Source organism: Hypanus sabinus, chromosome 6 (assembly GCF_030144855.1).
Source record: "Hypanus sabinus isolate sHypSab1 chromosome 6, sHypSab1.hap1, whole genome shotgun sequence".
Classification (NCBI taxonomy): domain Eukaryota; kingdom Metazoa; phylum Chordata; class Chondrichthyes; order Myliobatiformes; family Dasyatidae; genus Hypanus; species Hypanus sabinus.
The window spans coordinates 11,825,996-11,852,505 of NC_082711.1; the positions used below are offsets into that span (position 1 = coordinate 11,825,996).

The following is a 26,510-nucleotide window of genomic DNA, read 5'->3' on the forward strand; positions in this document are numbered from 1 at the left end:
ACATAAAATTGAATCCTTTAAACCATGGAAAAAAGGAAAAGGAGGCAGGGGAACCAGAAAAAGGAAAAAGGAGAAGGGGAGAAATTCTTAAGTTAGAGAAATTAATGTTCATTCCGTCAGGTTGGAGGCTAACTGAGATGGAATATGAGCTGTTGCTCCTCCAACTGAGTGTGGCCTCATTGTGGTAGTAGAGGAAACCATAGACTGGCATGTCTGATTGAAAATGGGAAGTTGAATTGACATGGGTGGCCATTGGGAAATCCCATCTTTGCCCCAATCTACACCGGATCTCACCGATGTTCTGAAAGACTGAGATAAAGTTTAGCTTTATTTGTCAAAAAAAAAAATCAAAACATACAGGGAAATGTATTGTTTGCGTCAATGATCAACAAAGTCTGAGGATGTGCTGGGGGCAACCTGAAAGTGTTGCCAAGCTGTTGGTGCCAACATAGCATACCCACAACTCACCTTCACTAATCCATACATCTTTGGAACGAGAGATGAAACTGGAGCACACAGAGGAAACCTACGAGTGGTCAGGGGAGAAGATGCAGACTCTTTACAGACAGTAGCGGGATTTAAACCCATATAGCTGGAGCTGTAAAGCATTACTGTAACTGCTACACTACCATGCTACCCGGAAGAAAGTTGGGAGGTCCCAGCCAGTTTACTTGCCTCTTTAAAGCCTAACTGCAAGGTGAAATGGTAAAGTTTGCCCATGAATTTAAGGAACAAGAGGAGGCGGCCATTTGGCCCTTTGATTCTATTCTGCCAGTTCATGCAACTCATAGTTGATCTTCCACTTCAGATTAAAGAGAGAATTTAGCTTTTCTGACATGTGCATCAAAACGTACAGAGAAATGTGTCATGTCCACCAAATCAAATCATTGAACATTGTTCCAGGCAGCCGATAAGAGATGCCAAGCATAGCATGCCTCCAACTTACTGACCCTAACCTGTATGCCTTTGAAATGTTGGGGAAACCAGCAAACCCAGAGGAATTCAAGTGGTCATGGGAGTACATGCAAACTCCTTACCACTATTATGCACACTTCCTATATCCCCTGATTCCTATCAAGTATCAAAAGGCCGAGCTGAGGATGTTTCCAATTGCAGTGTTTCCAGGATCAGAGGACTTGGGCTCAGATTAGGAGAAATCTCTTTAGCCAAGCAGAGGTGAATCTGTAGAATTCGTTGCTACTGACAGCTGTGAAGGCCAAGTGATTGGGTATATTTAAAGTGGAGGTGGATAGGCACTTGATTAAGTCAGGGCATCAAAGGTTACAGGAGAAGGCAGGTGAATGGTATTGAGAGGGATAATAAATCAGTCATGATGGAAAGCTGGAGCACACTTGATGAGTTGAATGACCTAACTCTGCGGTTATTTTTTTTAAAGGAATCTTCTCTATCCAAAAAGCCACAGCGAGTTTGAAAGGTTGCCTTCCTGTAATGCTGCCATTTGTACAATAATGGAAATGTAGACAGGGTGCACATTATATCTTTACAACTTTACGGAAGCGCATCAGAGTAAATGATTGAGAAACAGCAGATTTTTCAGAAAGTATGTCATGTGGATACAAAACCAGTAAGCCTCCCCCAAAATGGACCCTTTCCAAATGGATGAGAGAGTGAGTGGGGTGGGGGGGGGGGGGAATGAGAGAGAGAAAGGGAGGGGTGACGAGAGTGAGTAAGGGGGACAATGAGATACAGGTTGACAAGAGAGGAGAGGGAGGGGTTACGAGAGAGGAGAAGGAGGGGGCGACGGGAGAAGAGAGGGAGCAAGTGGGGGAGAAGAGAGAGCAAGTGGGGGAGAATGAGAGGGAGGAGGAAGAGAAAGAGAGTGGGGAAGAGCAAGAGAGCCAAAAGTAATACTCTGGTAATCATACATTAAGCCTGAATGCGCACTCGAGTAGAAGGAAACAGCCCATTAGTATTGTTAACCAGATCTTAGAAGCATTGTCGGCATCAATTCAAAGTAATTCACTGACACTCTCCTGTTCCGCCTCCATCCACAGGTAAAATCTGGTGTAGTTTTTTCAAATATATATTGACTTTCTCTAAAGGCAAAGACTGACTTGTCTGACCTGCTGAGCATCACCAACACTTTCTGATCATATGACCAACACAACCAATCTCTGAGTATGCGGCCATATTGTCTGCTTTAACAACTAATGCCATCTCATGTTTCTCAAACTGCACTGAACTTTTATTACTGGCCAAATATGCTCTTGTTTTCCTCAGACACTCATTGTCGCAGTCTCTGAACCACAATTAAAGATGAACTTTATTTGTCACATGTAAATCAAAACACACAGTACGTCATTTGAATCAATGACCTGTATGGTCCAAAGATGTGCTGGGGTAGCCTTCAAGTATCACCATGTTCCCAGCGAGAAGGTGTACAGGAGTGAGGTAGATCGGCTGATGGTATCCCAACACCCAACATCAGTAAGACCAAGGAATTGACTGCGTGCTTCAGGAAAGAGAAGTCCAGGGAGCACATTATCAGTTATCATCACAAGGGTTAGCAGCGAAAAGGGTGAACAGCTCTAAGTTCCAAAGGGTCTACCCTGGGCCCAACATATTGGTGCAATCACATATTGGTACAAAGAAGTTATGTCAGTGGCTATACTTCATCAGGAGTTTCTGGAGGTTTGGTATGTCACCAAAGATGCTAGCAAATTTCTACAGAGCACTGTGACTAGAGTGGAGGGCATTCTAAGTGTTTGCATTGCCACCTGGTATAAAGGGAACACTACACATGATCAGGAAAAGCTACAGAGGGTTATAGACTGAGCCAGCTCCCTCAAGGCCACTAGCCTCCCGAGCATCAAAGACATTTTCAAAAGGCAATACCTCAACAAAGCGGCGTCCATTATTAAGGACCCTCACCAGTCAGGAATGCCCTCTTCTCATTACTATCATCAGGGAGGAGATACTGGAGACTGATGACCCACACTCGATGTTTTAAGAACAGCTTTTTCCCGTTTGCCATCAGATTTCCGAACAGACTACAAACCCTTGAACACCACCTATTTTTGCTCTCTTTTTACACTGTGGAATGTGTGAGAAAATCCACACAGTCATGGGAAGAAAGTAGAAACTCCTTACAGACAGCAGTGTGAATTCAACCCTAATCACAATTGATGGCGCTATAAAGCATTACATAACAGTATGTTACGATGCTGCCCAGTTGGTGGCCCGCTCATATTAGCAGAACAACCCTGGGCCAAGTCCATACGAAACAATGTTGTGAGTACATCTAAAGAGTAGGCTGCTGTCATACCTTGACTTGGCTTCAACCTCCACGTACTGAGATACAGTGAAAAGCCTGTCTTGTGTACCGTTCAAACACACAGATCACTGCACAGTGCACTGAGATGGAACAAGGGAAAACTATAACAATGCTTAATAGAGAAAGTGCAGGTAAACAACAAGGTACAAAATCATAACGAGACGGGTTGTGAGATCAATGGTCCAGCTTATTGCACTCACAACAGCTCATAATAGTGGGATAGAATTTGTTCTTGAGCTTGGTGGTCCTGTCACAACCACTGACTCTCTGTGGGGTCTAAACACTCCCAAGAGCAGCCTGTGCACAGGTTTAGCAATTGCACCTGTGAGTATGTATGTTCCAGCTAATTACTTCATTCTGGCAGTAACTCCTTTTCGTTATAGTCCTGTTGAGACCTGAGCAAAGCTCAGAACATTACACTCTCCGCTTACCCTCATCCTCGTCCAGCAGAGAAGACTAACGTTTCAACTGATGCTGTCAAGGAGCAGTATTTAACATTCATTATTGTTTCCAGCCAGTGCTGGTGCTAACTTTCAGTTTGAGAGGTTAATGGCCCTGTTGGCTTAGCATTTAGAATTTTTCTTTTCCTTTCAATTCTGCAACAATTCTCATTAAAATCGGTGAAATGTCGACTCGTGTCAGTCTCTCTCTCTACACTTGGGCCATATCTGAATGTTCTGACAGGTACGTGCTTTCAGGCTTTTATATCTTCTGCTCAATGGGAGAGATGTCTAGGGTGGGAGGAGTCTTTGATTATTTTGGCTGCTTTACTAAGGCAGAGAAGTACAGACAGTCCCATGGAGGAGAGGTTAGTTTCCATGACATGCTGAACTGCGTCCATAACTTTGCAATTCCTTGCCATCAATGGTGGAACAGTTGACATACCAACTTGACTCCTACTGTTCCTCTCCACTTGGTCTCCTTTCAGATCAACCTCTTATTGTTCCACCTCTTCTTTTTAAGCCCATCACCCCTACTGGGGCGGACAGCAGCTCACCAGAGTCCTTTGTCCTGGGCCATTCTTTCAAGTCACCCTCAGGTGTAGCCCATCTCTGAAGATCCTTCCTCTCCCAGGGATGAGGACTTTGGAGCTTCTGTTGGTGTTTCTGTAACTCTGGGTTGTTACAGGGTGGAGTTGCTAGCCCTATGCGCAACCCCACTCTTTTCCCAGCTAAGCTTGGGGCTGCCAATGGTGGAGTTTTGTTCTCCCTTCTCTCATGAGATTGCCATTAATCACACAAAAAAGCCATCTTTCATGAGTTTTGGCGTCCTCTGCCATTTGGTGTTGGTTAATTATTGTCAAATGTACTGAACTACAGTGAAAAGCTTTTGCTTTCCGTGCCTCCCAAACAAATCACCCCACCCATAATTACATTATGACATTGTGGACTGAAGGGCCTGCTCCTATGTTATTCTGCTCAATGTAAGAAGTTTAGCGGAGATTACTGGACACACATCAAGTACTTTATTGCCCATTACTGGAGCTCCCCAGTTACAAATGAACTGGATAAAGGAAATCTAACTTTAAAACTCTCCAATGTAGTTTTGATTTTCAAGACTAATATTAAGGATGCTTCATGGTATTCATCAGTGACTGTTAAAGATCCCTCTCATTTTGGACATTCTCTGAAAGCATATACAACCAGGCTCAAGGACACCTTCTATCCTGCTGTTATCAAACTATTGAATGGTCCCCTAGTGCGATAAGATGGACCCTTAGCCTTGTCATGGCCTTTCACCTTAATGTCTACACTCTCTCTAACTGTGACAACTTATTCTGCATTCTGTTATTGCTTTTCCCTTATACTACCGACGTGATAAAATTATCTGTGCAGATGGCAGCAGCAAAGATTTTCCACTGGGATAATAATAAACAGCCAATATGCATTCCATAATTTAGAACATTACAACACTGTATAAGCCATGTGGCCCACGATGTTGTGCTGACATTTTACCCTTCTCCAAGATCAGTTGAACCCTCCCCTTCCATACTACCCTCCATTTTTCTATCATCCATGTGCCTATTTAAGAGTTTCTTAAATGTCCCTAATAGCAGGGCGTTCCACACACCATTCTATGTGGGGAAAAAATGTAACTCTGACCTCCCCCCACTATATTTTCCCCAATCACCTTAAAATTATGCCCATACGATTTGCCATAATTAATTTCATTATGGATGCTGTTGGGTTGAATATTCTATTGAAAATCAGTAGCAAGTGTATATAGTGCAATACAACATGGTAGTGAAGAAAATTAATATTTCTGACTTTCTGAGGATTCTCATGAACTGAACCCGTGTAAGCCAAGGACTGAATGCGTTCCTTTTCCGTTGCTCCAAGTACCAGGACGGAATATTCCAGAATTCAGCACCCCAGAACTGAAGCCCCAAGGCATCTATAGGTCAACTACATTTATTTACAGGGGACTGTAAACTCAGCCAGCTCCATCATGGGCACAGCCCTCCCCCCTATCGAGGTGATGACTCACAAAGACAATGCTATGGATTCATCACTCAAGACACATGCTCTTCTCATTACTACTGTCGGGGAAGTGGTACCAGGAGCCTGAAGACCCACTCTCAATGATTCAGGAACAACTTCTTCCCCTGCACCATCAGATTTCTGAATGGACCAAGAACCCACAAACACTACAGCTTTAACACAAGAGATACTGGAAATCCAGAGCAACACACACAAAACGCAGGAGGAACTCAGCAGGTCAGGAAGCCTCTATAGAAATGAATACACAGTCCATATTTTGGGGCTTGAAACACTGACTCTTTATTTCTCACCATAGATGCTGCCTGACCTGCTGAATTCCTTCAGCATTTTGTGTGTGCAACACTAGTTACTCCTTTTTTTGCATTTGTTTATTTATTTTATGATTTGTATTAATTCTACATATTTGCTGCTGGAAAACCTCCAAGGGGACCACAACCTTGCCCTGGTTTAGAGGCTTTCATGCCTCAATGAGCCACAGAGCTATGGTGAGTGGAGTCCAGGCTATATGCTTCAGCACTTGGTAGGATCACCCAGGTCAAACAGGTCAAAGGGTAGAGGCCAGACTAAGAGTTGTCCAGCAGTCCTCCAGGTTTGGGGTTCAGCTCATGGCTAACAACCTTGACTGGTCAAACAAAAGTGCAACAGAAACAGCAAAGAAGAATCCTTCTACACGTATGTGCAATGTTATTCCTGAGTCTCCACCCGGGACTTGCATGGCTGACAGAAGTGACAACCGAGAGGAAAGCTACTAGTGTGATGAAGGTAGCCCTGAACACCAGCAAGATGGTCAAGAACAGACAGAGATGGAGGACCTTCATTGCTGCCCTAAACGCCAGGAGACGTAACGGGCAGCAGGTAAACTGCCGCAAAACAATAATCATCGCATTACACAAGAAAGTGAAGATAAAACTGAAACACAAGATATTATGCAGATGCTGGAAATCCAGAGCAACACGTACAAAAAGCTGGAGGAATTCAGCAGGTCAAGGCAGCCGCTATGGAAGTGAATAACTCCGTTCTGGATTCTGCATTAACTTACTTCCTTAAGAGCAGAGCAGGTACTTGTATAAAGGGCACTGGTGAACCAAGCGGGTTTTCAAACAATAGTCTAACTGCCTCAGGCTCTTATTTACCCAAAACAGTTTTAGATATTTAAAACAAATTAACAAGCTGCCAGATAAGATTTAAATTTGCATTCTCTGGACTATTGATCCAGGAGCGTGTAACTGGAAAATTTACTGTATCCAAAAATCACATTTTCCACTCTGCTCTCCTCCACTCCTGACATTCCCCACTCAGACATAAGACAGGAGCAGAATCAGGCCATTCAGTCCACTGAGTCTGTCCACCATTTCATTATGGTTGATATATTATCCTTCTCAGCCCCACTCTCCTGCCTCCTTTCAGTAAGCTTTGATGCCTTTAATCAAGAACAGATCAACCTCTGCTTTAAGTATACCCAATGACTTTGCCCCCACAACCATCTGTAACAATAAATTCTACCAATTCTCTACTAAAGAAACTCCTCCTCACCTCCTCCTCCACTCTGGAGCTCCCCAATATTCCAAATTGGGTCAAAGTTCAATGTTCTTGCAGGCATGCACAGTAGAACAAGGAAATACGAATAATACAAAATAAATACAATAGGAGTGAGAAACTGCACACTAACAAAACCTGACAAGCAACCAGTGTGTAAAAGTCAAACTGTGCAAATACAAAACAAACAAATAAGTAATTAATACCGAGAATGTGATCCCTCTCAACCCCATTCTCTGCAGCTATTTATATCTATTTTAGAAACATAGTTGAGGGATGGACAAGACTGGCAGCTCAAGGTTCTGGGATACCAATAATTCTGCTGAGATGCAATTAAGAGGAGGGTGATTTTGGTATTGATTCGGAAGAATATCAAAGCAGTACTCAGAGGGGCTATCCTGGGAGGAAAGATTCAGCGAGGCCAGAGGAAGAGGAGGAGTGTGTATGTCACCAGTAACTCCAGCAAATTTTGGCAGATGTACTGTGGAGAACAATCAAACTGGTTGCACCACCAACCGATATGGACAGAATCGGAAAAAGCTGCAGTCAGCTTCATCATGGGCACTAGCTTCCCCAGCATCGAAGACAGCTTCAAAAGGTGATTGCTCAAAAAAAATGACGGTTTCCATCATCAAGGACCCCCATCACCCACGCATGTCCTCTTCTCATTGTTACAATATTGAATGAGCAGGAAATTAGAAGGATATGGGATTAATGGAGGGAAATGGGATTCCAATTAGGTACAATGGAATGCACAGGCACATCCCTATGACTGGAGCTCACCTTGATATTTCCTGTTCCCTCTCCCAATAGTCCCTATACCATCTAAACAAAAGTTTTCACTTCCTCCTTTGTTAGCTTCTTAAGCAACCACTCGGCCCCTTTCACAATCCCCTCCATTCTCCACTCACTTCGCCTTTATATATAATTGTATTCTTTATCATTTTAGTTTTTATGTTGAAAACATTAAACAATCTTGAATCTTGCATCTTTTCCACATGCCTCCTCAGCTGCTCTCTTGCCACCACCCTCCCGCAAGTTCCCTGTTCCCACCCCGTTCCACAATCTCGAAGTTTATAGATTGCAAGGGAGGGTGTGAATGGAAAGTGGGGCATACACAGTAGTGATCTGTGTTCACTCTGTAAGATCAACATTCAATGGTCAGACGTTCCGAGGATCGGTCATTATTAACCCAGAACGCGTCTCCGGAACTCGCTCGGGCAGCGCCAGCGGGATGGAACGACGTCCAGTCCGGTGCCGTGCCCCCGAGTGCGGTGTGGGACGGGACGGGACGGGACGGGACGGGACGGGACCGGTACTGATCTGGTGCCGGAATCGGAACGAACCCGCCAGTTCCTTACCAAGACGGGCGAGGTTGGAGCGAGCCTGCCTCTCGGACGCCTCCCGCAGCTGCTCGTCCTCTTGCTCCGTGCGCCGGGGTTTGCGGATACATTGCATTTTACCCCGTAGAGATTTAATAACAGCCCGGAGAGAGCAGGAACGAAACTCCGCTCCCCACGACTTCCCATGCAGTGACGTGGGAGGAAGCCTCTGACTCCTTGGCTGCACTTAGGGCGGGTTTAAAACTTCGAACTCTCCACTTAACATCCTTGTGAACGGGAATCTCTGCAGGGAGACATGTCCGCTGCTGTGATTGCAGAGGGAGGAGTTGGAGGTGTGGGGGAAATAGGGAGGAGCGCTTCGTGGTCTCAAGGATCGATCCAAGGTCCAAATCCCGCTTTCAGCGGGGCGATTCCCGACCTCAGAAACAGAAGTAGTGAACCAAGGGGGTGGAGGTGCGGCTCTGAATTTTCCAATTCCTTCAATTTGGGATGGGACTAAATCTGAGGGAGGAGAGAGTGCCGGGTGTGGAAGGGAACGAGGGTGGAGCTGGAGAAAACAGTTTATACAAAAGTATAGCTTTGTATAAAACTTATTTTCCGAGGGAGGAAATGGTGAGTACGAGAGGGCATTAAGCTGATTGTTGTCAGAGGCAGCTTCTTAAAAAAAACAAGTGAATGGTGGGTGCTTGGAACACCCTGCCAGGGTGCGGGAAGGGTGGCAGAGACTGATACATATAAGAAATTAAAGAAATTCTTAGAAAGGTACTTAGATGAAAAAAACTGGGGGCTGTTGAGGAAGGAAGAGTTAGATTATCTTAAGAGTAGGTTAAAAGGTCGGCACCAAGTCGTAGGCTGAAAGTAATACAGGGAAAATGCTGGAGGAGGTCAGCAGGCCAGGCAGCATGGGACCTTTCAGGCTGACCAGTATCGATCATTAAAGATCCTCACTACTCAGGCCATGCTCATTTCTCGCTACTGCCATCACCAAGGTGGTACAGGAGCCTCAGGACCAGCACCATCAGGTTCAAGAATAGTTACTACCCCTCAACCATCAGGCTCTTGAACAAAAGGGGATAATTGTATTCATTTAAGGACTCTTTTATTTTGTTATTTACTGCTATTATCTGCATATGCAGTTTGTTTACAGTTCCTGATGTTTACAGTTTACAGATCCTGTTTAGTTACTGTTCTATAGATTTGCTAAATCTGCCCTCAGAAAAAGAATCTCAGGATTGTAAGTGGTGACATGCATGTAAATTTTACTTTGAACTTTTGAGACCCTTCATCTGGACTGGAAAAAAAACAGATGGATTCTTTTCCAGTCCTGTAGAAGGGTCTCAACTAAAAACGTCGACCAATTATTCTTTTCCACAGATACCTGCTGAATTCCTCCAGCATTTTGTGTGTATTACTTTGATTTTCAGCACCTGCAGGTTTTCTCTTGTTCCTTGGCTGAAGGGCCTGTACTGTGCTGTATTGTTCTATGAACTAAATGGGACAATCAAATCCAGGCTTCTCTTGCAATACCTCCCTACACAATTGGATCCTTGATTTCCTCACTTGCAGATCCCAGTCAGTTCAGACGGGCAAAAACATCTTATCCACAATCTCCAACAGCACAAGTGCACCACAGAGCCGTGTGTTTAGCCCTCTGCTCTGCTCACTTAGCACTGTGTGGCTAGGCACAGGTCCAATGCCATATTCCAGCTTCAAAGGTTCACTTATTACCAAAGCATATACAGCTCTGGAATTTGTCTTCTCCAGATAGCCAAAGAAAGAACGTGAAAGTCATTCAGAGAGAAACAACAACCCCCCCCACGTTAAAAAAAGAACGGCATTCTGATCATCACTCCCAAACCTCCCCATCCCTGCACAAAATGGAACAGAAACATTGACCCCCAAACACCCTCCCCGAGTACAACAAAATAGAAAAGGAATGAGCGATAAAAAACAGAATATAAAAACCATAAGTCTGCAAAAGTCCACAGTCCACAAATCAATAGTTTAATCCATAAATGCAGAACCATGATACCATCCTACGATATATGCATATAGCAGGGAGATCGAAAATCTAGCTGAGTGCTGCTACACCAACCACCTCTTACTTTGAGTTTTGCTGAGTTACTCCAGCATTTTGTTTGTATTGCTTTGTATTTCCAGCATCTGCAGATTTTCTCTTTGTTTGTGAACCTTACTCAATGAAAGCAAGACTAAACGAGCTGGTTATCAACTTCAGGAGCAGGAAACCAGAGGTCCATGAGCTTTAAGTTCCTCGGCATTATCATTTCAGAGGATCTGTCCTGGGCCCAGCCCACGTGCAAGTATGAAGTAAGCATGGCAACACCTCTACTTCCTTAGGAATTTGTGAAGATTTGGCATGACATCTAAAGCTCTGTCAAACTTCTATAAATGTGCGGTGGAGAGTATATTGACTGGCAGCATCAATGTCCTTGAATTGAAAACCCTCCAAAAGTAGCCAATACAGCCCAGTTCATAAGTAAAGTCCTCTCCACCACTGAGCACATCTATATGGTGCACTGTCACAAAAAAGCAGCATTGATTTTCAGGAACCCCGATCCACCACCCAGGTCATGTTCTTTTCTCACTGCTGGCATCAGGAAGGCACAGGAGCCTCAGAACTCACACCACCAGGTTCAAGAACAGTTATTATCGCTCAACCATCAGGCTCTTGAAGTAAAGGGGAAAGCTTTGTGGCAAATGTTCAGGGGATATTTGCATGGAGTTCTGCATAGGTATGTTCCAATGAGACAGGGAAAGGATGGTAGGGTACAGGAACCGTGGTGTACAAAGGCTGTTGAAAATCTAGTCAAGAAGAAAAGAAGAGCTTACAAAAGGTTCAAAAAAACTAGATAATGATAGAGATCTAGAAGATTATAAGGCTAGCAAGGAGCATGAGAATGAAATTAGGAGAGCCAGAAGGGGCCATGAGAAGGCCATGGCGAGTAGGATTAAGGAACACCCCAAGGCATTCTACAAGTATGTGAAGAGCAAGAGGATAAGACGTGAGAGAATAGGACCAATCAAGTGTGACAGAAAGGGAATAGAGATAGCCCAGGAAAATATAGACCAGTGAGTCTTACTTCAGTGGTTGGTAATTGATGGAGAAGATCCTGACAGGCAGGATTTAAGAACATTTGGTGAGGCATAATATGATTAGGAATAGTCAGCATGGCTTTGTCAAAGGCAGGTCATGCCTTACAAGCCTGATTAAATTTTTTGAGCATGTGACTAAACACATTGATGAAGGAAGAGCAGTAGATGTAGAGTATATGGATTTCAGCAAGGCATTTGATAAGGTAACCTATGCAAGGTTTATTGAGAAAGTAAGGAGGCATGGGATCCAAGGGGATATTTCTTTGTGGATCCAGAACTGGCTTGCCCACAGAAGGCAAAGAGTGGTTGTAGACGGGTCATATTCTGCATGGAGGTAGGTCACCCGTGATGTACCTCAGGGATCTGTTCTGGCAACCCCTACTCTTTGTGATTTTTATAAAGGACCTGGATGAGGAAGTGGAGGGATGAGTTAGTAAGTTTGCTGATGAACACAAAGGTTGGGGGTGTTGTGGCCCTGGGGAACTGCACGTGCATGAAACAAGAGCGTCTTGGACCTCCAGGTGGTTCACAGCAGGGGTGAATCATAGGTTCATGGCCTCAGGTAGAAGGAGATGAGCTATACAGCTCTTGTTACATGCAGTTCACTAGAGAGAAGCTTCTTGGGAAACTGAAAGGTCTGAAGGTAGTTAAATCACCTGGACCTGACGGTGTACACCCCAGAGTTCTAAAAGAGGTGGCTGAAGAGATTGTGGAGGTATTAGTAATGATCTTTCAAGAATCTCTAGATTCTGGAGAAATAGAAAATTGCAAATATCACTCCACTCTTCAAGAAGGAAGAGAGGCACAAGAAAAGAAATTATAGGCTAGTTAAGTTTCACTTCAGTGGTTGGGAAGATGTTGAAGTTGATTGTTAAGGATGAGGTCTCAGGGTACTTGGAGGCACACGATAAAATAGGTCGTAGTCAGCATGGTTTGCTCAAGGGAAAATCTTGCCTGACAAATCTGTTGGAATTCTTTGAAGAAATAACAAGCATGATAGACAAAGGAGAATTGGTTGATGCTGTGTACTTGGATTTTCAGAAGGCTTTTGACAAGGTACCACATATGAGGCTGCTTAGTGAGCTACGAGCCCATGGTATTACAGGAAAGATTCTAGCATAGATAAAGCAGTAGCTGATTGGCAGGAGGCAAAGAGTGGGACTGGTTGCTGGTAACTAGAGGTGTTCCACAGGAGTCTGTTTTGGGACCAAGTGTTTTTACGTTATACAATAATGATTTGGATGATGGAATTGATGATTTTGTTGCAAAGTTTGCAGATGATATAAAGATATGTGGAGGAGCAGGTAGTTTTGAGGAAGATATTGGAACTCTGATAAAGAAGAAGAGAGAGATGAATGACGTATAGGAAACAGGGAGCAAATAAGGTACTTGAGGAGTATATAAAGTGCAAAAAAATACTTAAGAAAGAAATCAGGAGGGCTAAAAGAAGACATGAGGTAGGTTTGGCAGTCAAGGTGAAGCATAATCCAAAGAGTTTCTACAGGTATATTAAGAGCAAAAGGATAGTAAGGGATAAAATTAGTCCTCTTGAAGATCAGAGTGGTCGGCTATGTATGGAACCAAAAGAAATGGGGGAGATCTTAAATGGACTTTTTGCGTCTGTATTTACTAAGGAAACTGGCATGGAATCAATGGAAATAAAGCAAACAAGTAGTGAGGTCATGGAACCTATACAGATTGAAGAAGAGGAGGTGCTTGCTATCTTGAGGCAAATCAGAGTAGATAAATCCCCAGGACCTGACAGGGTATTCCCTTGGACCTTGAAGAAAACTAGTTTTGAAATTGCAGGGGCCCTGGCAGATATATTTAAAATGTTGATATCTACGTATGAGGTGCTGGAGGATTGGAGGATAGCTCATGTTGTTCCGTGTTTAAAAAAGGCTCTAAAAGTAATTTGGGAAATTATAGGCCGGTAAATTTGATGTCTATAGTAGGTAAATTATTGGAAGAAGTACTAAGAAATAGGATCTACAAGTATTTAGATAGACAGGGACTTATTAGGGAGAGTCAACATGGCTTTGTGCATGGTAGGTCATGTTTATCAAATCTGTTAGAGTTTTTCAAGGAGGTTACACGGAAAGTGGATGAAGGGAAAGCAGTGGAAAGCAGTGGATGTTCAGTAAGGCCTTTGACAAAGTCCCGCATGGGAGATTAGTTAGAAAGATTCAGTCACTAGATATACATGGTGAGGTAGTAAATTGGATTAGACATTGGCTCAATGGGAGAAGGCAGAGTGGTAATGGAGGATTGCTTCTCTGAATGGAGGCCTGTGACTAGTGGTGTACCACAGGGATCAATGCTGGATCCATTGTTATTTGTCATCTATATCAATGATCTGGATGATAATGTGGTAAATTGGATCAGCAAATTTGCTGATGATACAAAGATTGGAGGTGTAGTGGACAGTGAGGAAGGTTTTCAAGGCTTGCAAAGGGATCTGGACCAGCTGGGAAAATGGGCAGAAAAATGGCAGAAGGAGTTTAATACAGACAAGTGTGAGGTATTGCACTTTGGAAGGAAAAACCAAGGTAGAACGTACAAGGTAAATGATAGGGCACTGAGGAGTGCAGTAGAACAGAGGAATCTAGGAATACAGATACAAAATTCCCTAAAAGTAGCGTCACAGGTAGATAGGGTAGTAAAGAGAGCTTTTGGTACATTGGCCTCTATAAATCAAAGTATTCTGTATAAAAGTTGGAATGTTATGGTGAGGTTGTATAGGCATTGGTGAGGCCGAAGTTGGAGTATTGTGTGCAGTTTTGGTCACTGAATTACAGGAAGGATATTAATAAGGTTGAAAGAGTGCAGAGAAAGTTTACAAGGATGTTGCCAGGACTTGAGAAACTGAGTTACAGAGAAAGGTTGAATAGGTTAGGACTTTATTTCCTGGAGCGTAGAAAAATGAGGGGAGACTTGATAGAGGTATATAAAATTATGATGGGTACAGATAGAGTGAATACAAACAGGCTTTTTCCACTGAGGCTTGGGGGGAAAAAACCCCAGAGGACATGGGTTAAGGGTGAAGGGGGAAAAGTTTAAAGGGAACATTAGGGGAGGCTTCTTCACACAGATGGTGGTGGGAGTGTGGAATGAGCTGCCAGATGAAGTGGTAAACGTGGGCTCACTTTTAACATTAAGAAAACTTGGACAGATACATGGATGAGAGGTGTATGGAGAGATATGGTCCAGGTGCAGGTCAGTGGGACTAGGCAGAAAAATGGTTCGGCACAGCCAAGAAGGGCCAAAAGACCTGTTTCTGTGCTGTAATGTAATGTTCTATAGTTCTAAGTACAGAGGCTACAGAAAGACTTGGACATTTAGGAGAAATGGCAGATGTTATACAGTGTCAGTAAGTGCATGGCCATGCACTTGGGTAGAAGAAATGAAAGGGTTGACTTTTCTAAATGGAGAGAAAATATAAAAGTTTAGGTATAAAGGGACTTGAGAGTCCTTGTGCATGATTCCTTAAAGTTAATTTTCAAGTTAAGTCTGGGGCCAGGAAGACAATTGTAATGTTAGTATTCATTTTAAAAGGACTAGAAAATAAAAGCAAGGATGTAATGTTGGAATTTTATAAAGCACTGGTGAGGCCTCATTTGGAGTATTGGGAGCAGGTTCATCGAGGCCTTTCAACTTTTGATAAGTTTCAATGAGATCCCCCCTCATTCTTATGAATTCCAGTAAGTACAGGTGCAGAGCCTTCAAACACAAGACAAAAAAATAGAATGAATTCAATCTGTAACTAGGTCCTACACATAAATAAAAGATTCTGCAGATGGTGGAAATCCAGAGCAACACACACAAAATGCTGAGTAACTCAGCAGGTCAGGTGGCATCTATGGAAGGGAATGAAGTTGCCATTTTGGGAGGCTTGGCCTGAAATGTCGAATGTTTTATTCCTTTCCATGCGTAGATGCTACCAGACCTGCTCAGTTCCACCAGCATATTATGGGTGTCACTCCCAAATGTGACCAAAGGGAATTTCAAAGGTATTTTTATTAAAACACACAGTGGACAGGCAATTGTTAACAATCAATGAAGGAATTCAGGAAATACAACATTCCTCCCTGACATGACATTACAAAAGCAATTTGACTATGCTCTACAAATGAAGTTAAACAGAAGAGCCTTTCCTATTAATATCACCATAGCTGGTCTACCCCTGGTTTCAACTCAGAAATCAGTCTCTCCTCCATGGACTCAGTAAAGCAGCCAGTATAATCAAAGACCCCATTCACATAGACCCATTCCCTTCACATCCAGCAACCCCCCCAAAATCCGACAGAAGACAGAAAAGCCTAGACACAAGAGATTCTGCTGATGCTGGAAATCCAGACCAACAAACAAAAGTGCTGGAGGAACTCAGCAGGTCAGGTAGCATCTATGGAGGGGAATGGACAGTTGACCTTTCTGGCCGAGACCCTTCATCAGGACTCCAATGATCATAACAAGAATTGTTTTAAAAACTCAAAAGATGCTGCTGATATTTCAAATCCAGAGTGATCCACACAAAATGCTGGGAGCATCTCTGGAAGGGAAGAAACAGTTGATTTTTTGGACCAGGACCCTACTTCAGGCCTGGAAAGGAAGGAGGAAGAAGTTGGAATAAGAAGGTGGGGGAGGGGAAGGAGTTCAAGCTAGAATATGATAGGTGAGACCAGGTGGGTGGGGAGGAAGGTGAAGTAATAAGTTGAGAGGTGATAGGTGTAAAAGATTGAAGAAGGAATCTGATAGGAGGTGGGAGAAAGGGAAGGAGGAGGTAATAGGCAAGAATTGTTTTATCTTGTTCGTTGTGTAATGATTTGACCTGTATGAACAGTAAGCAAGACAAATATTTCACTGTACCTCAGAACATGTGACAATAATAAACCAACTCCTGTTCTGTGTCTGTTCCCCAGAGCCCTGACTCTCAAAATGTATCTGCTTGTCCTTTAAGTACCACCAGTGACTCCAGAGTACAGAATCACAGAGCGTCACAAGTCTCTAAGAGCAGAATCAGGCCATGAGGCCCATCGAGTCTGCTCCGCCATTTAATCATGGCTAATCCTTTTTTTAATCTCCTCCTCAACCAGTTCTCAGCCTTTTCCTCCATAACCTTCGATGCTACATCCAGTCAAGAATCTATCAATCTTTGCCTTAAATACACCCAACGACCTGGCCTCCACAGCTGCGTGTGGCAACAAATGCCACATAGTTCCCATCCTTTGGCTAAAGAAATTTCTCCACATTTGTTTTGAAAGGACACCCCTCTATCCCAAGGCTGTGCCCTCCTGTCCTAGATTCTCCCACCATGGGAAACAATCTGTTCCACATCTAGTTTGTCTTTCAATATTCGAAAGGTTTCAATGAGAGCCACCCCCCCACCCCAACCTTCTGAATTCCGGTGAATACAGACCCAGAGCCGTCAAACTTTCCTCGTATGATAACCCTTTCATTCCTGGAATCATCCTTGTGAACTGCCTTTGGACCCTCTTGAATACCAGCACATCTCTTCTAAGATGAGGGGCCCAAAACTGTTCACAATACTCAAGGTCAGGCCTCACCAGTGCCTTATAAAGCCTCAGCATCACATCCTTGCTCTTGTATTCTAGATCTCTTGAAATGAATGCTAACCACCACCGATTCAACCTGCAAGTTAACCTTCAGGGTGTTCTGTACAAGGACTTCCAAGTGCCTCTCAGATCCCTGGATTTTCTCCCCATTTAGAAAATAGTCTGCACATTTATTTCTACTACCAAAGTACATGACCTGCATTTTCCAACATTGTATTTCATTTGCCACTTTCTCCCCTATTCTCCTAATCTAACTCATAGAACATAGAACAGCACATTTCAGGCCCTTTGGCCCACAATGTTGTGCCGACCCTTAAACCCTGCCTCCCATATAACCCCCCACCTTAAATTCCTCCGTATACCTGTCTAGTAGTCTCTTAAACTCCACTAGTGTATCTGCCTCCACCACTGACTCAGGCAGTGCATTCCATGCACCAACCACTCTCTGAGTGAAAAGCCTTCCTCTAATATCCCCCTTGAACTTCCCCCCCCTTACCTTAAAGCCATGTCCTCTTGTACTGAGCAGTGGTGCCCTGGGGAAGAGGTGCTGGCTGTCCACTCTGTCTATTCCTCTTAATATCTTGTACACCTCTATCATGTCTCCTCTCATCCTCCTTCTCTCCAAAGAGTAAAGCCCTAGCTCCCTTAATCTCTGATCATAATCCATACTCTCTAAACCAGGCAGCATCCTGGTAAATCTCCTTTGTACCCTTTCCAATGCTTCCACATCCTTCCTACAGTGAGGTGAACAAACTCTTCGTGATTTTTTATAAATGACCTGGATGAGGAAGTGCAAGGATGTGTTGGGTAATTTGCTGGTGACACAAAGGCTGGGGGTGTTGTGGATAGTGTTGAGGGCTGACAGAGGTTACAGCCGGACACTGAAAGGACGCAAAACTGTGCTGAGAAGTGGCAGATGGAGTTCAACACAGATGAGGTGGTTCATATTGGTAGATCAAATATGATGGCAGAATATTGCATTAATGGCAAGGCAGTGTGGAGGATCAGACAGATCTTAGGGCCAGAGTCCATAGGACATTCAAAGCTGCTATGCAGGTTGACTCTGTGGCTAAGAAGGCATACAGTGCATTGGCCTTCATCAACCATGGGACTGAGTTTAAGAACTGAGAGGTAATGTTGCAGTTCTATAGGACCCTGGTCAGATCCCACTTGGAGTACTGTACTCAATTCGGGTTGCCTCTCTACAGGAAGCATGTGGAAACCATAGAAAGGGTGCAGAGGAGATTTACAAGGATGTTGCCTGGATTGGGGAGCATGCTTTATGAGAATAGGTTGAATGAACTCGGCCTTTTCTCCTTGGAGCGACAGAGGATGAGAGGTGTCTTGATAGAGGTGTACAAGATAATGAGAGGCATTGATCGTGTGGATAGTCAGAGGCTTTTTTCCAGGGCTGAAATGGCTAGCACGAGAGGGCATAGTTTTAAGGTGCTTGGAAGTAGGTACAGAGGAGATGTCAGGGGTAAGTTTTTATGCAGAGAGTGGTGAGTGTGTGGAATGGGCTGCCAGTGACAATGGTGGAGGCAGAAACGATAGGGCCTTTTAAGAGACTCGTATAGGTACTTGGAGCTCAGAAAAATAGAGGCCTATGGGTAACCCTAGGTAGTTCTAAGGTAAGGACATGTTTGGCACAGCTTTGTGGGCCGAAGGGCCCTTATTGTGCTGTAGGTTTTCTGTTTCTGCATCCTACCTGTTCCCTCAATACTACCTGCCCCTCCACCATTCTATGTATCATCTGCAAACTTGGCAACAAAGCCATCTATTCCATCATCTAAATCATTTATATACAGCATGAAAAGAAGTGATCTCAACACCAACCACTGCGGAACACCACAAGTCACTGGCAGCCACGGTAGTGTAGTGGTTAGGGAGACACCATTACAGCTCAGATTTCAGAGTTGATTGCTGGCACAGTCCATAAGGAGTTTGAACGGTCCCCCCATGACCGTGTGGGCTTCCTCTGGGTGCTCCAGTTTCCTCTCACATTCCAAAAACATACCAGTTAGCAGTTTAATTGGTCATTGTAAGTTGTCGTGTGATTAGGCTAGTGTTTATTAAATGGGTTGCTGGACTGCCCAGTTTGTAGGGCCAGAAGAGCTTGTTCTCTGCAGTATCTCTAAATGAATACAATAAATAAAATTCCTAAGCATCTTAGTTTTACTGATATGCAGACCACGTCATGGTCACATAGGTGTGAACATACCTCATGGGCTGAAGGGCCTGCTTCCTCACTGTACTGTTCTACACTTTTTGTTCTAGCGTGCCCTTCCACCTACGTTAGTATCACCATCACATTTGAACTCCTTTATCTACGTGCCAAGGAAGGGAGGATTCAGATAAACTGGAACAGGTAGGTCTGAATGTGGCAGACGGACTTGGGGCAAGACAAATCAGCATGGTTTCATTCCACACTGCACTTTAAAATTCTTTGCATCAAACACAATATGGTAGACAAACTCAGCAGGTCAGGCAGTGTCTATGGAGGGGAATAAACAGCTGATATTTCAGGCCAAGACAGGAAAGGAAGGAAAAGGCCAGAATAAGAAGGTAGAAGGAGGAGGAGTACAAGCTCATAGATGATAAATGAAGTGAGATGAGTGGGTGGGGAAGGGGAGGGAGGTTGTAAGTAAGAATCAGGGAAGTGATAGGTGGAAGAGGTAAAGGACTGGAGAAGGAGGAATCAGGAGAGGAGAGTGGAGCATGGGAGAAAGGGAAGGAAGAGAAGCACCAGAGGAAAGTGGGGTGAAGAGAAGGGATCAAAGGGCAACCAGAAGGGGAATGGAGAAAGAGAAAAGGGGAGGGGAGAGAAATCAATGGAAGTTAGAAAAATTGATTTTCTTGTTATCAGATTGGAGACAACCCAGACGGAAAATACTTGGCTTTTCTACTCAGTCAACTATACTAAAAATGCCACAAGATCCTGATTATTGAGTGTAACCTCACAGTAGTGATTGAATCTATGCTTTATTTTACTTCTGTTGTTGCTGCCTCAAACAGATTTCTTTCTTTCCATAGCAATAAAAGCCACGTGTTAAGATAGTTTGCTACATCCACCAGATTACAAATACGTGGCATGATAACTTAAGCGAGGAGCTATAACAGGCTGATGATCAACCCTGATTTACACCCCACATTGTTCTCTCTTCCACTGAAGGAAGTTTTTCATGTTTATCAGTCTATTTTTATAATCTCTTTGCCTGCCTGCCCAAAAGCATACTGAATGTTGACACGGATGATAACCCATGAAATTTGGGAGAGATTCTGCACCTTCCCTCTCCAGTTCCGATGAGGGGTCTGGCCCAAAATGTCAACTGTTTATTCCTTTCCATAGATGCTGCCTGTCCTGCTGAGTTCCTCCAGCATTTTGTGTGTGGTGCTCTGGTGAGAAAGTATCCAGATTCAATTTGAATTTGCATTCCTTGAATAAAAAACTGAACATTTCAAGATTCATTTCATTTGATTCATTCAGTGATTCACTTTGGCAAATCAAGTTTGAAGGCAGTATACTGAGTTAATGACAGAATTCTTGGCAGTGTAGAGGAACAGAAAGATGTTGGGTTGATTGGTTGTTATGAAGGCATGTGATGTGTTGGCCTTTATTAGTTGGGGGATTGAGTTCAAAAGCCAAGAGGTAATATTGCAGCTCTATCAAACCCTGGTTAGACTATATTCAAAGTATTGCATTCAGTTCTGTTTGCCTCATCACTGAAAGAATGTGGAAGCTTTTGAGAGGGTAAAGAGAAGATTTACCAGGATGCTGCCCGGCTTATCGAACGTGTCTTATGAGAATAGGATGAGCAAGCTAGGGTAGATTGATCTTAGAGTAGGTTATGTGTAATGCCTTGGTTAAAGTTTCTACTACTATGCCTTGAGGTATCACCTATCACCTCCCAGCTTCTTATTTCACCACCTCATCCATCCACCTTCCCTCTCACCTGGTCTGTCATCACCTGCCAGCTTGTACTCCTTCCCTCCCCCCACCCCCAACTTCTTATTCTAGCTTACTCCCCTTCCCACAGATTCTTTTTAGATGATACCTGACCCGCTGAATTTCTCCACCATTTTGTTTGTGTTGGTCTGGATTTCCAGCATCTGTAGAATTATTTGTGACTAATATTCTAACAGGGTTGTACATTAGGTCTCCATCCAAAGTTTTATCAGTCACCCTTTTCTTCCCCTTTTAAAATCTGCCCCAACGTAATTTGACTTACAGCATCATGCCTTCACCCGTTTACCTCAATGTTGAGCCTAAACATTTTGTGGTAAGTGCTCCCAAAGTGACAACCTGAACCTAGCTCAAGTATCTGACCTATATGGCAACACACTGTCCTCATAGAAACCATCCTATCTAAATGCATCACTGCTTGGTAAGGCAGCTGCTCTGCCCATGACTAATCGCAGTGAGTTATAGACTCAACTCAGTCCACCATAAAAACCAATGTCCACTGTCTCTACACTTCTCACTGCCTCAGTAAAACATCCAGCATAAACAAATACTCCTCTCATCCCATGACAAAAAAAAAAGCTTGAAAATTTATACCACCCGGCTGAGGGTCTCTTGAATGGATCTCTTCAGAATCAGAACACTGCAAATAGTGAATCATATCAGAATTGATAGTGGTTCAATGCCAAGCATAAAACATAGCACAATACCATAACAGGCAACACAATAGCAACCAACAATTTACAAGACAATAGTGCAAACAGCCGTGAGCGATCAACAATTAGTAGAACGGTCACATGTGCAAACTCAATAATCAAACTGAAATTAATGTGAAAATATATCTGACTCAAGAATTGTCAACACAACAAGGAGAGCAGCAGAGAACATTTAACAGAAGTACAGGGAACTATACTGAGTTTTGTTGAGAAGCTGGCTGGCTACAAGGAAAGAAGCTTCAGAGCTGACATGTGGTCCTGGTGGTGATGGACTTTTAGCATCTTCCTGATGACACTACATGTTTTATTTATGTTTGATGCTTTATTTTGCTATATTTCTACTCTATTCTTGGTTGGTGCAACTGTAACAAAACCCATATATGTCACAATATGTTGTTGTTGAGTGCCATCTAGTTGTTGTCAACTCGTGGCAAGTCTATGGATACGATAGTGTAATTGTTCATAGGGTTTTTGTGGCGAGATACTGAAGTAGATTGCCAGGCTTTTCTTCTGCATAGATATTATTGTTGCCCTGGTTGGGACCTGGCTGGGTTTGAACTCAGAACCATCAGCTTCAAAATCCAGTGCTGATGCCACTACATTACCAGCCAGCTCATGTTCATAAGACCATAAGACAGAGGAGCAGAATTAGGCCATCTGGCCCATCAAGTCTGCTCCACCATTCAATCATTTTCTATCTCCTCCTCAACCCCAGTTCCCAGCCTTCTTCTCGTAACCTTTGATGCCATGTCCAGTCAAGAACCTATCAATCCCTGCCTTAAATACACCCAATGACCTGGCCTCCACAGCTGCATGTGGTAACAAATTCCACAAATTCACCAACTTTTGGCTAAAGAAATTTCTCCGCATCCCTGTTTTGAAAGGGCACTCCTCTGTCTTGCCCTGGACTCTCCCACCATGGGAACATTCTTTCCATATCTACTTTGTCTAAGCATTTCAACATTTGAAAGGTTTCAATCCCCCCCCTCATTCTTCTGAATTCCAGCAAGTATAGACCCAAAGCCCTCAAACGTTCCTTGTATGATAACCCTTTAATTCCTGGAATCATCCTTGTGACCCTTATGCCACCATATACAACATTCAAATTCATCAGTCAGATGCGAGAAGACAGGTGTATGGTGTTGAGTGGGATCCAGGATAGGCCATCATGGAATGGCGGAGCAGATTCGATGCACTGAATGGCCTAATTCTGCTCCTATGTCTTATGGTCTTACGTATTAGTATTACTGTATTAGTATTAAAGGGGCATGACAGAGGAGCTGACCAATATTGATTGGAAAAGAATGCTGGCAGGTATGACAGCAGAGCAGAAATGGCTGGAATTTCTGGAAGCAGATATTTATTAAATTTATATTCTATTTATTACAAATTATTATGTTCTATTTATTATAAATTACTATAATTGCACATTTAGATATAGATTTTTACTCATCATATATGTGAAGGATTTAAGAAATAAAGTCAATTCAATACGTACATCCCAAGGTGGAAGAAATTTTCTAAAGGCAGTATTCTAAAGTATTCTAAAGGCATTCTAAACCTGTCAAAGAGAAGTGAAAGCCAGCATAAAAGCCAAAGAGAGGGCAATAATAGAGCAAAAACTAATGGCAAGTTAGATGATTGGGAAGCTTTTGAAAACCAACAGAAGGCAGCCAAAAAAGTCATTAAGAAAAAGATGGAACGCAAAGGTAAGCCAGTCAATAATATTAAAGAGATAGCAAAAATTGCTTCAGATATATAAGGACTAAAAGAAAGGTGAGAGTAGATATCGTGCTGCTGTAAAAAGATGCTAGAGAGGTAGTAATGGGGGACAAGGAAATGGCGGACAAACCAAAGTAGTATTTTGCATCAGTCATCACTGTAGAAGACTCTAGCAGTATGCTGGAAGTTTGAGAGTGTCAGGGGACAGAAGAATGTGAAGTTGCCATTTCTAGGGAAAAGGTTCTTGGGAAGCTGAAAGGTCTGAACTTAGATATATGACCTGAATCAGCTGGTATACAACCAAGGGTTCTGAAGGGGGTGGCTGAAGAAATTGTGGAGGCATTAGTAATGATCTTTCAAGAACCTCTAGGTTCTGGAGAAATGGAAAATTGCAAATATCACTTCACTCTTCAAGGAGGGAGAGAGGCAGAAGAAAGGGAATAATAGCCAGTTAGTTTCACCTCAGTGGTTGGGAAGATATTGGAGTTGATTGTTAAGTATGTAGTTTTGGGGTGCTTGGAGGCACATGTTAAAATAGGTCTTAGTCGGCATGGTTTCCTCAAGGGAAAATCTTGTCTGACAAATCTGTTGGAATTCTTTGAAGAAATAACAAGCAGAATAGACAAAGGAAAATCAGTGAATGCTGTGTCCTAAGACTTTCAGGTCTTTGACAAGGGGCCACACGAGGCTGCTTAACAAGTTAAGAGACATGGTATAACAGCAAAAATACTTGCATGGATAAAGCAATGGCTGATTGGCAGGAGACAAAGAGTGGGAATAAAGGGAGCCTTTTCTGGCTGGCTACTGGTAACTAATGGTATTCCACAAGGGTCTGTGTTGGGACTGCTTTTGAGGTTATAGAACATAGAACAAAATTGAGGGGTGACATTTAGAAACACAAATCTACAGCACATTACTTTGGTCCATAATGTTGTACCAACCATATAACTGCCTAGAATTTCTCTAGCGCATAGCCATCTATTTTTCTAAACTCCATGTACCTATCTAAGAGTCTCCTAGAAGACCCTATTGTATCCGCCTCTACCGCCATCGATGACAGTGCATTCCACACATCCACCACTCCGCCACTCCCTGTGTATAAAACTTACCTCTGACATCCCCTTGTACCTACTTCCAAGCACCTTAAAACTCTGACCCCTCATATTAACCATTTCAGCCCTGGGAAAAAGCCTCTGGCTAACCACATGATCAATGCCTCTCATCATCTCATATACCTCTGTCAGGTTACCTCTCATCCTCTCTTACTCCAGGGAGAAAAGGCCAAGTTCACTCAACCTATTTTCATAAGGCATGCTCTCCAATCCAGGCAACATCCTTGTAAAACTCCTCTGTGCTCTCTCTATAATATCCACATCCTTCCTGTAGTGAGGTGATCAGAACGGAACACAGTACTCCAAGTGGGATCTAACTAAGGTTTTATATAGTTGTACCATTACCTCATGGCCCTTGTGCTCAATCCCACGGTTGATGAAGGCTATCACACTATATACCTTCTCAACAACACTGTCAACTTGTGCACCAGCTTTAAGTGTCCTATGGACACGGACCTCAAGATCTCGCTGAACTTTCACACTGCCAAGAGTCTTGCCATTATTATATTCTGTCTTCAAATCTACCTACCATCAGGGTTGAACTCCATTTGCCACATCTCAGCACAGTTCTGCATCCTATCGACATTCTGCATTAACCTGAGAACCTTCCAGACCATCCACAACACCCCCAACTTCTGTGTCATAGCAATCTTGCTAACCCAACCTTCTACTTCTTCATCCAAATCACTTATAAACATCACAAAGAGAAGATGTCCAATAACAGATCCTTGCAGAACACCACTGATCACCGTCCTCCATGCAGAACATGAACCATCAACAATCACATTTGCCTTCTGTGGGCAAGCCAATTCTTGATCCACAAAGCTCGGTCTCCTTGGATCACATGTCTCATTACTTTCTGAATGAGCCTTGCATGGGGAACCTTATCAAATGCCTTACTGAAATCCATATACTCTACATCCACTGCTCTACCTTCAATGGGTTTTGTTACATCCTCAAATAATTCAATTAGGCTTGTAAGGCACAACTTGCCCTTGACAAAGCCATGCTGATTATCCCTAATCAGATCACATCTCTCCAAATGTTCATAAATCCTGCCTCTCAGGATTTTCTCCAACCACTGCAGTAAAAATTTTGCCCACCACTGCAGTAAAACTCACTGTTCTATAATTTCATGGGTTATCTCTACTCCCTTTCTTGAACAAGGGAACAACACTCGCAACCTTCCAGTCTTCTGGTACTTCTCCTGTCCCTAGTGATGATGCAAAGATCATCACCAGACAGTCAGTAATCTCCTCCCTCACTTCCCACAGTAGCCTGGGGTATATGTTGTCCGATCCCTTATCGAACTGAACACCTTTCAAAAGCTCCAGTACATCCTCTTTCTTAATGTTTATACACTCAAGTGTTTCAGTCCACTGTAAGTCATCCCCATAACTGCCAAGGTCATTTTCACTGGTGAATACTGAATACTGAAGCGAAGTATTCATTAGGTACCTCTGCTACCTCCTCCAACTCCATGCATGTTTCCACTCTCGCTCCTGATTGGCCCTATTCTCACACCGCTCATCCTCTTGCTCTTCACATACTTGTAGAATGCCTAGGGGTTTTCCTTAATCCTGCTCGACAGAGCCTTTTCATGGCCCCTTCTAGCTCTCCTAATTTCATTCTTGAGT

The 26,510-nt window shown here is 43.3% G+C and overlaps 1 protein-coding gene across 1 annotated transcript in view; it reads right to left on the minus strand.

Annotated features, from left to right (window-relative positions):
• Window positions 1–9,101, minus strand: part of plcd1a (phospholipase C, delta 1a) — a 111,602-nt gene extending 102,501 nt beyond the window's left edge. The window contains exon 1 of the mRNA XM_059971717.1: window positions 8,694–9,101. Coding sequence (XP_059827700.1) covers window positions 8,694–8,790 — 97 coding nt within the window. The 5' untranslated portion in view covers window positions 8,791–9,101. The remainder of the gene's footprint in view (window positions 1–8,693) is intronic.
• Window positions 9,102–26,510: the final 17,409 nt, after the last annotated feature.